The sequence below is a fragment of the Leucoraja erinacea genome, unplaced genomic scaffold, assembly GCF_028641065.1.
Source record: "Leucoraja erinacea ecotype New England unplaced genomic scaffold, Leri_hhj_1 Leri_163S, whole genome shotgun sequence".
In the NCBI taxonomy this organism is placed as follows: Eukaryota; Metazoa; Chordata; class Chondrichthyes; order Rajiformes; family Rajidae; genus Leucoraja; species Leucoraja erinaceus.
In genome coordinates this window covers 135,171-151,574 of record NW_026575935.1, presented here as the reverse complement: position 1 = coordinate 151,574, position 16,404 = coordinate 135,171, and the positions used below count along the sequence as shown (strand labels likewise).

Below are 16,404 nucleotides of genomic sequence, written 5' to 3'. Positions count from 1 at the left end.
GAGAGTACAGAGGAGATTTACTAGAATGTTGCCTGGGTTTCAACAACTAAGTTACAGAGAAAGGTTGAATAAGTTAGGTCTTTATTCTCTGGAGCGCAGAAGGTTAAGGGGGACTTGATAGAGGTCTTTAAAATGATGAGAGGGATAGACAGAGTTGATGTGGACAAGCTTTTCCCTTTGAGAATAGGGAAGATTCAAACAAGAGGACATGACTTCAGATTTACGGGACAGAAGTTTAGGGGTAATATGAGGGGGAACTTCTTTACTCAGAGAGTGGTGGCGGTGTGGAATGAGCTTCCAGTGAAAGTGGTGGAGGCAGGTTCGTTGGTATCATTTAAAAATAAATTGGATAGGCATATGGATGAGAAGGGAATGGAGGGTTATGGTATGAGTGCATGCAGGTGGGACTAAGGGAAAATAATTGTTTGGCACGAACTTGTAGGGCCGAGATGGCCTGTTTCCGTGCTGTAATTGTTATATGGTTGTTATATGGTTATAAGGGGCACTATCAAAGTCTTCCATTCTGCGGGTTCACGGGTCTAAGGGCAATACATTTCAGGTGGACTTATGCAGTTCCATCAGTGCAGGTCGCGAAGGACTGGGAAACTGTCGGCCAAATCGAAGAGAGCTGAAAGGCTCCGAATACTATTGTTAGACATAGTCCTGTGGGCAGTGTGGTCTACCCTAGCTTGGTGAGATAGTCAGAGTTATACAGCACGGAAACAGACCGTTCAGCTAAAGCTTGGAAATAGGCACAAAGGCGGCATGTATTATGCTTCATATGATATCATTGATATGCTATGATTTGAAGGGTTCCAACCCGAAACGTCACCTATCCATGTTCACCACAGATGCTGCCTGACCCACTGAGTTATGGTGCAGCAGCATCTATGGAGCGAAGGAAATAGGCAACGTTTCGGGCCGAAACCCTTCTGGAAATAGGCAACGTTTCGGGTCGAAACCCTTCCTTAGCTCCATAGATACTGCCTGACCCTCTGAGTTACTCCAGCACTCTGTGAAATGTCACCTATCCATGTTCTCCAAAGATGTTGCCTGACCCGCTGAGTTACTCCAGCACTCTGTGAAACGTCACCTATCCATGTTCTCCACAGATGCTGCCTGACCCGCTGAGTTACTCCAGCACTTTGTCCTCTTCTGCCAACTAGTTTCTGCAGTTCCTTCTTTCTGTATGGTATACTTCATTGGTGGAAGCCATGAGTACGAGTCACGAAGACACAATGAAGCTTTAGAGGACTTTGGCCTGGCTGTATTCGGAATATTGCGAGCAGTTGACATTGAAGGAAGAATGTGGAGATTTGGAGAGAATACAGACGAGGTTTACCAGAATGATGCTTGGATTAAAGAGGATCAGCTACAGGGAGAAATTGGGCAGACTTGGATTGTTTTCTCTGGAAAGCAGGAGGTTGAGATGATGACCTGATAAAAGAATGTATATAAAATAATGAGAGGCATAGAGAGAGCAGATTCCTAGAGGGCATTGATTTAAGTTGAGAGGGGAAAAGTTCAAAGGGGATAAGGGGGGCAGGTTTTATACAGGTGGGGGTCTGGAATGTGCTGGTGGAAGCGGATACAATAGTGGTGTTTAAGAGACTTCTGGATAGGTACAGGGATATGCAGGGAATGGAGGGATATGGATTGCGTGCAGATTAGAGAATCTTTGCATCATAGCATTGTGGGTCAAAGGATCTGTTCCTATGCTGTATTGTTCTATGTTCTATATTTACCCCTCAGTCTCTTATGCTCCAAGGAATAAAGTCGAAACCTGCCCAACCTTTCCCCATAGCTCAGATACTCGATATGTCTACCTGCTAGGAAAGATTTAGACCCACAGTCATTCTGCAAACATGCCCCACAGCCCAACTTGCCTGTGTCCACCAAGATACCACCAGTCCCATTTACCTGCGTTTGGCCGATATTCCTCCAAACCTTTCATATCCATGCAACTGTCCAAAAGTATTTTGTAATTGTAATTAATTTATTAGCCAAGTATGTATATATACAATAAATTTGATTTGCCAACAGCCATACAAAAAAGGAACAAGATACATAATCATATGATGATTAAACATAAACAGCCACCACAGCGGCGTGTGAGAATCCCGAGGGCACCCGGCATAAGCGGAGACCCACAGCCTTCAGTTCAATTTCCAGGCCACACACACACGCTCCTTCACCGTGATGTGACCAGAGTTATACCGACCGCTGTCACTCTCTCTGCAGTCCCAGTCTGCCTGAAGAGTCAATAAGTCGTCCGCATTTGCACCAGACTCACGGGGCCATTTCCTCGCAAAACACCGAGACCATTGCACTCACGCACTCCCTCCGAGTCCTCACCAGCGCAGACAGCACGTCCATCTTGTTTTCGGCGACCTCAAATTCTCTACTGTGATGGAAGGCAAATAACTTATACCTTCTTTCCTCCTTTTCACCCGCGGTGGGGTCGATCGAAACTTCCACGGTCGGGGTAGTCGAAGCTTCCACAATCGGGGAGTTTGAAGCTCCTGTGGTTGGAGCTCCCGTAGTCGATCCCTAACAAAGGTACCGCCATCTCCATGATGTTAAAGCCGCAGTACGGGAAAAGTCGCATCTTGTCGAGAAAAGAGATTTTAAGAGTTTCCCGCAACCCCCCCCCCCCCCCCCCCCCCAAATAATACAAAAACTAAGGATACAGTAAAAACATAAACCAAAGCAGCAAAGGGGAAAAAGACAAGACACGGCTGCCATGTACGATGCCTGCCAGCTTTAATGTTATAGTTCCTGCCTATGGAAGCTCCTCTGGCAGCTTGTTCCATATACCCACTGGTTTCTGAGTGAAGTTGTACTCAGATTCCTATTAAATCTTTCCCTTCTCACTTTAAATCTATGTCCTCTGGTTCATGATTCCTTTACTCTGGGTAACTGTGCAACAAGCACTATTCCCCTCATGATCTGGTACACCTCCATCTGATCACTCCTCAGCCTCCTGCATTCTAAGGCTTAAAGTCCTAGCCTGCCCAACCTCTCCCTATAGCTCAGGGCCTCAAGTCCTGGTAACATCCTCACACATGTTCTCTGCACTCTTTCCAAATGAAGGACATCTTCCATGTTGAGAGGGCCAAATGCTGACAAATGGGGCTGGTGTAGATGGTGCATCTTGGTCAGCATGGTCAAGTTGTGCTGAATGGCCACTTTCCACACGGTGTGACTCGATGGCCGTAAACACTTTGTTACTGCTTCATTCTTAGGTCATGTATGTTGCACCATGGTCACCAAAATGCACCCGTAGCCAGTGCCATGATTATGAAAAGATTGCAAGCTACTGTAACACTCTAATCGTATTGGCCTTCAATATGCCGGCCCAGAAGTCAGGTAATTGCAGAGCCAAGGCAGGTGCTCCCTATCATCAGACCATAACAGGTAAGTGCAACGATACTTTCTCTAACAGGTTTATTTTAGAGATACAACATAGAAACTGGTCCTTCGGCCCACCAGCGATCACCCCGTAAACTAGCTCTATCTAATACACAATTTACAATTTACAGAAGCCAATTAACCTTCACACCTGTGTGTCTTTGGAGTGTGGGAGGAAACTGGTGCTCCTGGAGAAGTCCCCTGCAGGTCACACGGAGAACGTACAAACTCCGTACAGACAACGCCCGTGGCCAGGATGGAAACCGGGTCTCTGCCACTCTCCATCTAACCACCAGTCCGGAAAGCAATCTTGCGACACCCCCCCTCTGCTTCCTCCCACAAAATCAATTCCATATCCAACGAGCTTGCTCCACCTGGATCGCTGTTAATCTCTGCAGAAACAATGAACTGCAGGAGGCAGTTACGCCAAAGACACAAAAATTTGGAGTAACTCAGCGGGTCATAGAAACATAGAAACATTAGGTGCAGGAGTAGGCCATTCGGCCCTTCGAGCCTGCACCGCCATTCAATATGATCATGGCTGATCATCCAACTCAGTATCCCGTACCTGCCTTCTCTCCATACCCTCTGATCCCCTTAGCCACAAGGGCCACATCTAACTCCCTCTTAAATATAGCCAATGAACTGGCCTCAACTACCCTCTGTGGCAGGGAGTTCCAGAGATTCACCACGCTCTGTGTGAAAAAAGTTCTCCTCATCTCTGTTTTAAAGGATTTCCCCCTTATCCTTAAGCTGTGACCCCTTGTCCTGGACTTCCCCAACATCGGGAACAATCTTCCTGCATCTAGCCTGTCCTAAGCGGGTCAGGCAGCATTGATGCAGAACATGGATAAATGACGTTTCGGGCTGGGGTAAGAGTTCTGACATCAAACATCACCTATCCATGCCCTCCTGGGATGCTGCATGACCCGCTGAGTTGTTCAGTATTTTGTGTCTTCTTTTTTTCCCCCTGTTAATCTCATTATCTTTTGTCATTTTAGGTATCGAGGCTTATATCAAACTGGGCATTGATTCCAGAAAGATTGTGATGGGCGTTCCATGGTTTGGTATTGACTATCCTTGTGAACGGTTTATTGAGGTAATCACACTGTGCTCAGGTAGATTTTAATTATCCTACTTATTCAAATTGTTCTTTGAGGCAGTGAAGAGAGCCTATGGCATGTTGGCTTTCATAGCAAGAGGATAAGAGCAAGAAGTCATTTGAGTATAGAAGTTGGGATGTAATGTTAAAATTGTACAAGGCATTGGTGAGGCCAATTTTGGAGTATGGTGTACAATTTTGGTCACCTAATTATAGGAAGGATGTCAACAAAATAGAGAGAGTACAGAGGAGATTTACTAGAATGTTGCGTGGGTTTCAGCAACTAAGTTACCGAGAAAGGTTGAACAAGTTAGGGCTTTATTCTTTGGAGCGCAGAAGGTTAAGGGTGGACTTGATAGAGGTCTTTAAAATGATGAGAGGGATAGACAGAGTTGACGTGGATAAGCTTTTCCCACTGAGAGTAGGGAAGATTCAAACAAGGGGACATGATGAGAATTAAGGGACAGAAGTTTAGGGGTAACATGAGGGGGAACTTCTTTACTCAGAGAGTGGTGGCTGTGTGGAATAAGCTTCCAGTGAAAGTGGTGGAGGCAGGTTCGTTTTTATCATTTAAAAATAAATTGGATAGTTATATGGACGGGAAAGGAATGGAGGATTATGGTCTGAGCGCAGGTGTATGGGACTAGGGGAGAATACGTGTTCGGCACGGACTAGAAGGGTCGAGATGGCCTGTTTCCGTGATGTAATTGTTATATGGTTATATGGTTATAAGTCCCTTGGCAGTTGTACATGGCCCTGGTGGGACCACACCTGGAGTAATGTGTGCAATTTCTGTCTCCTAATTTGAGGAAGGACATTTTTGCTCTTGAGGGAGTGCAGCGTAGGTTCACCAGGTTAATTCCTGGGATGGCGGGACTGACATATGATGAAAGAATGGATCGACTGGGCTTGTATTCACTGGAATTTAGAAGGATGAGAGGGTACCTTATAGAAGCATATAAAATTCTTAAGGGATTGCACAGGCAAGATGCAGGAAAAATGTTCCCGATGTTGGGGGAGTCCAGAACCAGGGGTCACGGTTTAAGAATAAGGCGTAGGCCATTTAAGGCTGAGATGAGAAAAAAATGTTTTCACCCAGGGAGTTGTAAGTCTGTGGAATTTTCTGCCACAGAAGGCAGTGGAAGCCAATTCACTGGATGTTTTCAAGAGAGAGTTAGATATAGCTCTTAGGACTAACGGAATGAAGGGATATGGGGAGAAAGCAGGAACGGGGTACTGATTTTGGTTGATCAGCCATGATCATATTGATTGGTGGTGCTGGTTCGAAGGGCCGAACGGCCTACTCCTGCACCTATTTTCTATGTTTCTATATCTGAGGAAGGATGTGCTGGCTATGGAGAGAGTCCCGAGATGGCCTGTTTCCGTGCTGTAATTGTTATATGGTTATATAACATATGATGAGCATTTGACGGCACTGGGCCTGTACTTGCTGGAGTTTAGAAGGATGAGGGGTTGCCTCATTGAAAATTATTGAATAGTGAAAGGCCTGGAAAGAGTGGATGTGGAGAGGATGTTTTCACTAGTGGGAGAGTCTAGGATCAGAGGTCATTAAAGCCTCAGAATTAAAGGACGTTCCTTTAGGAAGGAGATGAGGAGGAATTTCTTTAGTCAGAGGGTGGTGAATCTGTAGAATTCATTGCCACAGACGGCTGTGAGGATATTTTTTAGGTGGTGATTGATAGGTTCTTGATTAGTATGGGGTTCGGGGGTTATGGGGAGATGAGGTTAGGAGGGAGAGATAGATCAGTCATGATTGAATGGCAGAGTAGACGACGGGGCGAATGGCCTAATTCTACTCCTATCACTTATGGCATGATGACCTTATGATGAAAATGTACACTATGCTCCAAATGCACCCTCGCCAACACCTTTTATAACTTTGTCAAGAACAAGATGGATGCAAGGGACAGGCATAGGCTGCTGGGACCAAGTGTATCCTGGGAAGAGTTTTGGTAACTAAGGAGCAAACTAAAAAAAGAAATCTGAAGGGCCTGTTTCCACACTGTATCACTCTATGACTCTAAGGACAAAGACAGGACGGGGGAACTTGGGGCAGTCAATGGAAGTATCTTCGGAGCAGTCGGCATTATGGCTGAAGGTACTATCGTGTTTGAAGGTAGATAAATCTCCAAGGCCTGACCAGATGTATCCAAGGACATAGTTGGAAACAAGAGAGGAAATTGTGGGAGCCCTGGTTGAAAATTACGAGTCGTCATTAAATATAGGAGAGGTGCCGGAAGCCTGGAGGGTGGCAAATGTTGTACCTCTTTTCCAGAAGAGCTGCAGGGAAAATGCTGGGAACTATAGGCCGTGAGCTTAACATCTGTAGTTGGAAAGTTACTGGAGAGTTTTCTGAGGGATAGATTTGGATTTGCATGGGCAAGGGTTGATTCGGGATAGTCAGCATGGTTTTGTACAAGGAGGCAGATTGAATTTTTTGAAAATGTGCTGAAAAAAGTTTGATGAGGGCAGAACTGTAAACGTTGCGTACATGGACCAGTAAAGCATGCAACAAGGTTCCACATGGTAGGCTGCTCTGGAAGGTTAAATCGCATGGGATCCAAAGAGATTGCTGAATGGATAGAAAATTGGCTTCATGGAAGGAAGCAGAGGGTGATGGTGGAAGGTTGCTTCTCTGACTGGAGGCCTGTGACTAGTGGTGTGCCTCAGGGTTCGGTGCTGGTCCCATTGCTGTTTGTCATCTACATCAATGATTTGGATATGTGTAGAGCAGAGGAGTGTTGTAGAGCAGAGGGATCTAGAAATACAGGTATATAGTTCATTGAAGGTGGAGTCACAGGTAGATAGGGTGGTCAAAAAGTGTGTTGGCACATTGGCCTTAATCAATCAGAGTATTTAGCATTGAAGTTGGAAGGTAATGTTGAAGTTATATAAGACATTGGTGAGGCCCCATTTAGAGTATTGTGTTCAGCTCATTTTTTCAGAACGATGTCAAGCTGGAAAGGGTACAGAGAAGAATTACAAGGATGTTGCCAGGACTCGAGGGTGTGAGCTACAGGGAGAGGTTGAGCAGGCTGGGACTCTATTCCTTGGACAAAATCATGAGTGGAATAGATCGGGTAGAGGCACAGAGTCTCTTGCCCAGAGAACGGGCATCGAGGGCCAGAGGACACAGGTTTAAGGTGAAGGGGAAAAGATTTAGTAGGTATCTGAGGGGTCACTTCTTCACACAAAGGGTGGTGGGTGTGTGGAACAAGCTGCCAGAGGAGGTAGTTGAGGCTGCGATTATTGCAGCTTTTAAGAAACAGCTAGGCAGGTAAATGATAGGCAGGATTTGGAGAGATATGGGCCAAATGCAGGCCAGCGGATGGGACATGTTAAGCAAGTTGGGCCGAAGGGCCTGTTTCATTGCTGTATCACTCTATGACTGTAACAGAACGTATGACTCTAACATGGCATAATCTTTGGAATTACTTCTTTCCAATTACTACTGTCCGCCCATTGTTTTTGTACTCTTCAGGCTGGTAACTGTGAACTGAGGGTTCCTAACGGAGGGGCTCGCTGTAGTAACCGAGATGCAACGTACGTCCCGTACAACTTGATCATGCAGGCCTTACCTAAGTCAGCTAGTGGCAGGATTTGGGACGATGATGTCAAAGCCCCATACTACATCTACAAGGTAAGAACATCAATACATTTAATGATGTATGCTGGGATGTAAGGGATGTAATGCTGAGGCTTAACAAGGTGCTGGGCAGACTGCATTTGGAGTTTTGTAAGTAGTTTTGGGCCCCATATCAGAAGAATGATGTGCTGGCTCTGGCGAGGGCCCAGAGGAGATTTAGAAGAATGAACCCAGGAATGAGTGGGTTAACATATGATGAGGTTTTGACGGCACTGGGCCTGTACTCGCTGGAATTTAGAAGGATGAGGAGGGACCATATTGAATCTTATCAAATCGTGAAAGGTCTGGATGGAGTGGATTTGGAGAGGATGCTTCCATCAGTGGGAGAGTCTTGGACCAGAGGTCATAGCCTTTAGCAATGAGATGAGGAGGAATTTCTTTAGTCAGAGGGTGAAGAATATGTGGAATTTTACTTAGAGACACGTGAGCGACTACGTGAAGAAGCACGCCAGCCCGCATGTGCGTCAATACGTCTAACGCATGGCGCACGACTGGCTGGGAGGTGCGTCGTTCCTCCAGCGGTAAGTTTATAAGCCCTACAGGTTTGTTTGGTTCGGTAAAATCTTGTTACAGAGTTTCAAGTTCGAACTAAGCATAGAAAAATCCAGGGCGAAATCCAGACCAGCTACGGAGGACCGCAGTAGTGCGGGTAGCAGGCATACGTCGCTTTCGCCATCCAAGTCGCTGACGGTGCAGTCAGCAACTTCAGACTTGGTGCCTGTCCAAAGCACCTTGTCAACCCCGAAAGGGGGGAAAGCAATGAAGAAGTCTAAGGTACACAAAAAAGCTGGAGAAACTCAGCGGGTGCAGCAGCATCTATGGAGCGAAGGAAATAGGCAACGTTTCGGGCTGAAACCCTTCTTCAGACTGATCGGGGGCGGGGACAAGAAAGGAAAAAGGAGGAGGAGCCCGAAGGCTGGGGGATGGGAGGAGACAGCAGGGGGACTGAGGAAGGGGAGGAGACAGCAAGGACTAACAAAATTGGGAGAATTCGATGTTCATGCCCCCAGGGTGCAGACTCCCCAAACGGAATATGAGGTGCTGTTCCTCCAATTTCTGGTGCTGCTCGCTGTGGCCATGGAGGAGACCCAGGACAGAGAGGTCGGAGACAGAGTGGGAGGGGGAGTTGAAGTGCTGAGCCACCGGGAGGTCAGCTTGGTTATTGCGGACCGAGCGGAGGTGTTCGGCGAAACGATCGCCCAACCTCCGCTTGGTCTCACTGATATAGATCTATAGATTAATTACCTCACATCGCATCAGCTGCAGGAACAGGCAATGGTGGAAACATCTGCAAAGTATCACACACCTGGAAATTGTGCTTCACTGAACGTGCCGGCTGTGAACAGCTCTATCTGGGGATATATTGGAGGGGGCATCAAAGCCCAGGAGATAAAGCTCCAGAGTATCCTGAAATTGCTGGCTTCAGGCATTACAGTGTTTGCCAGGTCTGTGGATGGGGGGTCCCTTGTTAGATGTACAGCAGGATGCCCTGGCGTTGATGTGCAACGCACATTTTGAAATTAACTGTTTTCGCAAGAACGCCATCCGACCTGCCCAGAACCCCAAATTTGCGGGATTGTGCAGGACCAGCAATGTTCAGCCGCCGAATCTTCTGATCGGAGAAGATCTGCCGAAACAGGTTAAGGACCTGGACGAAGAAGCAAAAGCTGTCGGGCTGATAACGGCTCCATTGACGGGCAAAGCTTCACCATTCTGGCGGCAGCACCCCTACGCTTCCATCAGTAGTAAGCGGTTCGCTGAAGCTGGTGGCAACTCGAAGGCCGAATTCTCTGGGCAGAGGTCTTTTATAGGCCAAGGCCCAGGCCGGCCCTCGTGGAAGATGTGCAACCCGCGCACTCCAGCAACCCTACCCCCCAAACCTCGGTGGAAATAGAAACCATAAAACCACCGGTAACCATGGAGGTAGGTGGGACTTGTTCTTTCCTGAACATGGGGTGTGTAGACCAGTTATAAGTTGGTGGGAGATTACACTTGTTTTTGATTGAATGGCGTTGGATAACATCAGATCCGTTTATACTGCACAGTATACAAGGGTTCCAAATCGAATTCCTTCCCAAGTCATTGCCACCCACACAGCATACACCAAACCGAACATTTGTTCATTTCCAACAGGAAGGTTTGGATTTACAAGCTGAAATTCAAACGTTATATACACAAAAGGGGTAATTGAGGTCGAGTCATGAACATCACCAATTCATTTCTAATATATTTACAAGACAAAAGAAAGATGGAGGCTGCTGAATCATCCTTGATTTGACTCAACTTAACTCTTTTGTGCAGTATAGACATTTAAAAATGGAAAACTTTGTTACTGCCAAACAACTGATTTCGAAAGGATGCTTTATGACATGCATCGATCTCAAAGATGCATACTATTCAGTACCCATTCACAGGGACCACCGGAGATATTTGAAGTTTAGCTGGATGGGGCAACTGTGGCAGTTTAAAGCGTTGCCTAATGGGTTAACTTCAGCCCCCCGATTATTTACCAAATTATTGAAACCGGTGCTTGGGCTAAGAGCTCAAAATCATATTGTTATGGCATACTTGGATGATATCCTAATCAGGGAAAACTCTGAAATTAGCTAAATTGGCTGTTTCAGCCACTAAACTCATGTCTGAGAGATTGGGGTTTCTCCTCCATCCAGTTAAATCCAAGTTGATACCATCTAGAGTTATTGATTATTTGGGATTTACCACTAACTCTATTAACATGTCTGTGACTCTGCCCTGGGGCAAGAGATTAGAATTAATAGAAGCCTGAAACAACCTTGTTGTTATGGAGCAACCATCTATTCGACAAGTAGCCAGTTAGTAAATTAGTGGCTGCTTTTCCAGCTGCAAAGTTTGGGCCTTTGCATTATCAGAATTTACAACGTGCAAAGGAGCAAACGCCCAAATACCATATAGGTCATTTTAACAGACCTATGCTGTTACTAGCTGAGGCTGAGGCATTCTTTCGGTTGAAGGCTGATTTTGGGAATATGCATCATCTGCATGTTCAACTACAGATTGACAACACTACAGCGGTGACATATATTAATCACATGGGTTAAATCAAGTCAGTATCCTGTGATAATTTGGCTAACCTTATTTGGCACTGGTGTATTGCACGAAGCATTTGGATTTCCAGTACCTACTTGCCAGGTAGGTTTAATATGGTGGCAGACACCAGGTCGCGAAAATTTAATGACAACACGGAATGGATGTTGGATCATAAAGTATTTAACAACATTGTTGCTCGGTATGGAACACTGGATATCGATTTGTTTGCATCTAGGCTCAATCACCAGTTACCAAAGTATGTTGCATGGGAGCCAGACCCAGAGGCAGTGGCGATAGATGCATTCTCGCTACACTGGGGAGGAATGTTCTTCTATGCATTTCCTCCATTTGGCCTCATCAGTCGGTGCTTGCAAAAAATCCAGCAAGACTCCGCTTCAGGCATTTTGGTAGTGCCTGACTGGCCTACGCAGCCATGGTTCCCACTGTTATTGGGAATGATATCAGAGCCTTTTCTGGCCATTCGCAAATGCAGAAATCTGCTGGTTCATCCCGTGACTAGGGAGGGCCATCCGCTGCATGATCGAATCAATTTGTTGATTTGTAGACTTTGCGAAGACCTTTCCTGGGGCTCGGACTGTCAGATCGAACTGTGGACATGATCACTGCGGCTTGGAGGGATAGCACCAAGAAGCAGTACATCTCCTATATCAAGAGATGGGAAGTGTTCTGTTTGCAGTCCAACATAATGTAAGATACGGCACGTATAACTGATGTCTTGGAATTTCTCTCAAAGCTATTCTTTGACGAGAGATTGAGTTATAGTGCCATTAATTGTGCCAGAAGTGCCTTGTTGTCATACTTGTTGCTGGGATCAGGACACCACTCTGTCGGGTCTCACCCGCTGATATCCAGGTTTATGAAGGGTATCTTCAACACAAATCCCTCCAGGCCCAGGTACTCGGAGATATGGGATGTTAACATTGTGCTGATGCTGCTTTGCTGGTGGGCTCCAGCTACATCCCTGTCCTTGGTCAAACTCACTTATAAAGTGGTTATGCTCATGGCACTGGTTTTGGCGCAATGGATCCAGTCGTTGCATAGAAACATAGAGACATAGAAATTAGGTGCAGGAGTAGGCCTTCGAGCCTGCACCGCCATTCAATATGATCATGGCTGATCATCCAACTCAGTATCCTGTACCTGCCTTCTCTCCATACCCCCTGATCCCCTTAGCCACAAGGGCCACATCTAACTCCCTCTTAAATATAGCCAAATGAACTGGCCTCAACTACCCTCTGTGGCAGAGAGTTCCAGAGATTCACCACTCTCTGTGTGAAAAAAGTTCTTCTCATCTCGGTTTTAAAGGATTTCCCCTTTATCCTTAAGCTGTGACCCCTTGTCCTGGACTTGCCTAACATCGGGAACAATCTTCCTGCATCTAGCCTGTCCAACCCCTCAAGAATTTTGTAAGTTTCTATAAGATCCCCTCTTAATCTTCTAAATTCTAGAGAGTATAAACCAAGTCTATCCAGTCTTTCTTCATAAGACAGTCCTGACATCCCAGGGATCAGTCTGGTGAACCGTCTCTGCACTCCCTCTATGGCAATAATGTCCTTCCTCAGATTTGGAGACCAAAACTGTACGCAATACTCCAGGTGTGGTCTCACCAAGACCCTGTACAACTGCAGTAGAACCTCTCTGCTCCTATACTCAAATCCTTTTGCAATGAAAGCTAACATACCATTCGCTTTCTTTACTGCCTGCTGCACCTGCATGCCTACCTTCAATGACTGGTGTACCATGACACCCAGGTCTCGCTGCATCTCCCCCTTTCCCAATTGGCCACCATTTAGATAATAGTCTGCTTTCCTGTTTTTGCCACCAAAATGGATAACCTCACGTTTATCCACATTATACTGCATCTGCCAAACATTTGCCCACTCACCCAGCCTATCCAAGTCACCCTGCAGTCTCCTAGCATCCTCCTCACAGCTAACACTGCCCCCCAGCTTAGTGTCATCCGCAAACTTGGAGATATTGCCTTCAATTCCCTCATCCAGATCATTAATATATATTATAAATAGCTGGGGTCCCAGTACTGAGCCTTGGGGTACCCCACTAGTCACTGCCTGCCATTGTGAAAACGGACCCGTTTACTCATACTCTTTGCTTCCTGTTTGCCAGCCAGTTCTCTATCCACATCAATACTGAACCCCTAATGCCTTGTGCTTTCAGTTTGTATACTAATCTCTTATGTGGGACCTTGTCGAAAGCCTTCTGGAAGTCCAGTTACACCACATCCACTGGTTCTCCCCTATCCACGCTACTAGTTACATCCTCGAAAAATTCTATAAGATTCGTCAGACATGATTTACCTTTCGTAAATCCATGCTGACTTTGTGCAATGATTTCACCACTTTCCAAATGTGCTGCTATCCCATCTTTAATAACTGACTCTAGCAGTTTCCCCACTACCGATGTTAGACTAACTGGTCTGTAATTCCCCATTTTCTCTCTCCCTCCCTTCTTAAAAAGTGGGGTTACGTTTGCTACCCGCCAATCTTCAGGAACTACTCCAGAATCTAAAGAGTTTTGAAAGATTATTACTAATGCATCCACTATTTCTGGAGCTACTTCCTTAAGTACTCTGGGATGCAGCCTATCTGGCCCTGGGGATTTATCTGCCTTTAATCTATTCAATTTACCCAACACCACTTCCCGGCTAACCTGGATTTCACTCAATTCCTCCAACTCCTTTGACCCGCGGTCCCCTGCTACTTCCGGCAAATTATTTATGTTTTCCTTAGTGAAGACGGAACCAAAGTAGTTATTCAATTGGTCTGCCATATCCTTGTTCCCCATGATCAACTCACCTGTTTCTGACTGCAAGGGACCTACATTTGTTTTAACTAATCTCTTTCTTTTCACATATCTATAAAAACTTTTGCAGTCAGTTTTTATGTTCCCTGCCAGTTTTCTTTCATAATCTATTTTTCCTTTCCTAATTAAGCCCTTTGTCCTCCTCTGCTGGTCTTTGAATTTCTCCCAGTCCTCCGGTATGCTGCTTTTTCTGGCTAATTTGTACGCATCATCCTTCGCTTTGATACTATCCCTGATTTCCCTTGTTATCCATGGATGTACTACCTTCCCTGATTTATTCTTTTGCCAAACTGGGATGAACAATTTTTGTAGTTCATCCATGCAGTCTTTAAATGTCTTCCATTGCATATCCACCGTCAACCCTTTTAGAATTAATTGCCAGTCAATCTTGGCCAATTCACGTCTCATACCCTCAAAGTTACCTTTCTTTAAGTTCAGAACCATTGTTTCTGAATTAACAATGTCACTCTCCATCCTAATGAAGAACTCAACCATATTATGGTCACTCTTGCCCAAGGGGGCACGTACAACAAGATTGCTAACTAACCCTTCCTCATTACTCAATACCCAGTCTATAATAGCCTGCTCTCTCGTTGGTTCCTCTACATGTTGATTTAGATAACTATCCCGCATACATTCCAAGAAATCCTCTTCCTCAGCACCCCTGCCAATTTGATTCACCCAATCTATATGTAGATTGAAGTCACCCATTATAACCGTTTTTCCTTTGTCGCACGCATTTCTAATTTCCTGTTTGATACCATCTCCAACTTCACTACTACTGTTAGGTGGCCTGTGCACAACACCCACCAGCGTTTTCTGCCCCTTAGTGTTTTGCAGCTCTACCCATACCGATTCCACATCCTCCAAACTAATGTCCTTCCTTTCCATTGCATTAATCCCCTCTCTAATCAGTAACGCTACCCCACCTCCTTATCCTTTCTGTCTATCTCTCCTGAATATTGAATATCCCTGGATGTTCAGCTCCCAGCCTTGGTCAACCTGGAGCCATGTCTCCGTGATCCCAACTATATCATAGTCATTAATAGCTATCTGCACATTCAACTCATCCACCTTATTACGAATGCTCCTTGCATTGAGACACAAAGCCTTCAGGCTTGTTTTTACAACACTCTTACCCCTTATACAATTATGTTGAAAAGTGGCCCTTTTTGATTTTTGATTTTTGCATAAGCTGCGACTGGACAGAATGGTTAAATCTGCCAATAAAATAACACTTTATGTTCATAACTTAGTCAAGCAGAGCAGACCAGGGGTGTCAGGTCTCAAACTAGACTTTATGGCATACCCCATGGACCTTCAGTTGTGTGTAGTCACACATCTACAACAGTATTTTAAGGCCACAAAGAGCCTTAGAGGCACTGAACTAGCAATGTTTGTTAGTTATAAAAATCCTCACAAGAGGGTATCAGTACAGACCATCTCCAGGTGGTTAAGATGTGTTTTGGCTTGTGCAGGAGTGGACACTGATGTTTTTAAATCTCACTCCACCAGGGCTGCAACAACATCAGCAGCGAGGGTTATGGAGGTTCCGTTGGACCACATCCTAGCGGCTGCAGGATGGTCAAATGAGCGAACATTCCAAACTTTTTATAACAAACCCATTGCCAGGTCGGGGTTGTTTGCCAACTTAATTTTAAGTTCTGTTTTATAGTTTACTCCCGGATATGAGGGGTCACTATTATTTTCATATATTTCATTTGTTTATTAAAAAGCATCAGCATGTTTTAAATCTATGTCATGTCTGAATGCATTATTATTTTTTCACTCATCTTTGGACAACTGATGCAGTGTGTTGCATGGACTCGTGTTCACAGCATGAAATCACAGCTTTGAAATCTTCACGTAGTCGCTCACGTGACTCCGAAGTAAAATAGGATGATTAAACGAGAACTTACCAGTTTGAAGTTTGATCTTTATTTTATGAGGAGTTACGATGAGGGATTACGTGCCCTCCGCTCCCAACCCTCTTCTCATAAAGGTCATGTGGTAGTTCTAGTTTCTCGAACCTTCCTATGTTCAGTTCAACAACTGTTATCTGTGATTTCACACCGCTGATTTGAAGGTTGACGCGCATACGGGCTGGCGGGCTTCTTCACGTAATCCCTCATCATAACTCCTCATAAAATAAAGATCAAACTTCAAACTGGTAAGTTCTCGTTTAATCTTCCTATTCATTGCCACAGAAAGTTGTGGAGGCAAAGTCAATGGATATTTTTAAGGCAGAGATGGATTTTTGATCAATATGGGTGTCTGGGGTTATGGGGAGAGGGCAGGAGAATGGTGTTAAGAGGGA

At 45.3% G+C, this 16,404-nt stretch overlaps 1 protein-coding gene across 1 annotated transcript in view; it reads left to right on the top strand.

Annotated features, from left to right (window-relative positions):
* LOC129716058 (di-N-acetylchitobiase-like) overlaps positions 1-16,404 on the top strand; it is a 30,199-nt gene that overhangs the window by 3,718 nt on the left and 10,077 nt on the right. Inside the window, exons 2-4 of the mRNA XM_055665938.1 lie at positions 3,246-3,417; positions 4,413-4,510; positions 8,016-8,174. Coding sequence (XP_055521913.1) covers positions 3,246-3,417; positions 4,413-4,510; positions 8,016-8,174 — 429 coding nt within the window. The remainder of the gene's footprint in view (positions 1-3,245; positions 3,418-4,412; positions 4,511-8,015; positions 8,175-16,404) is intronic.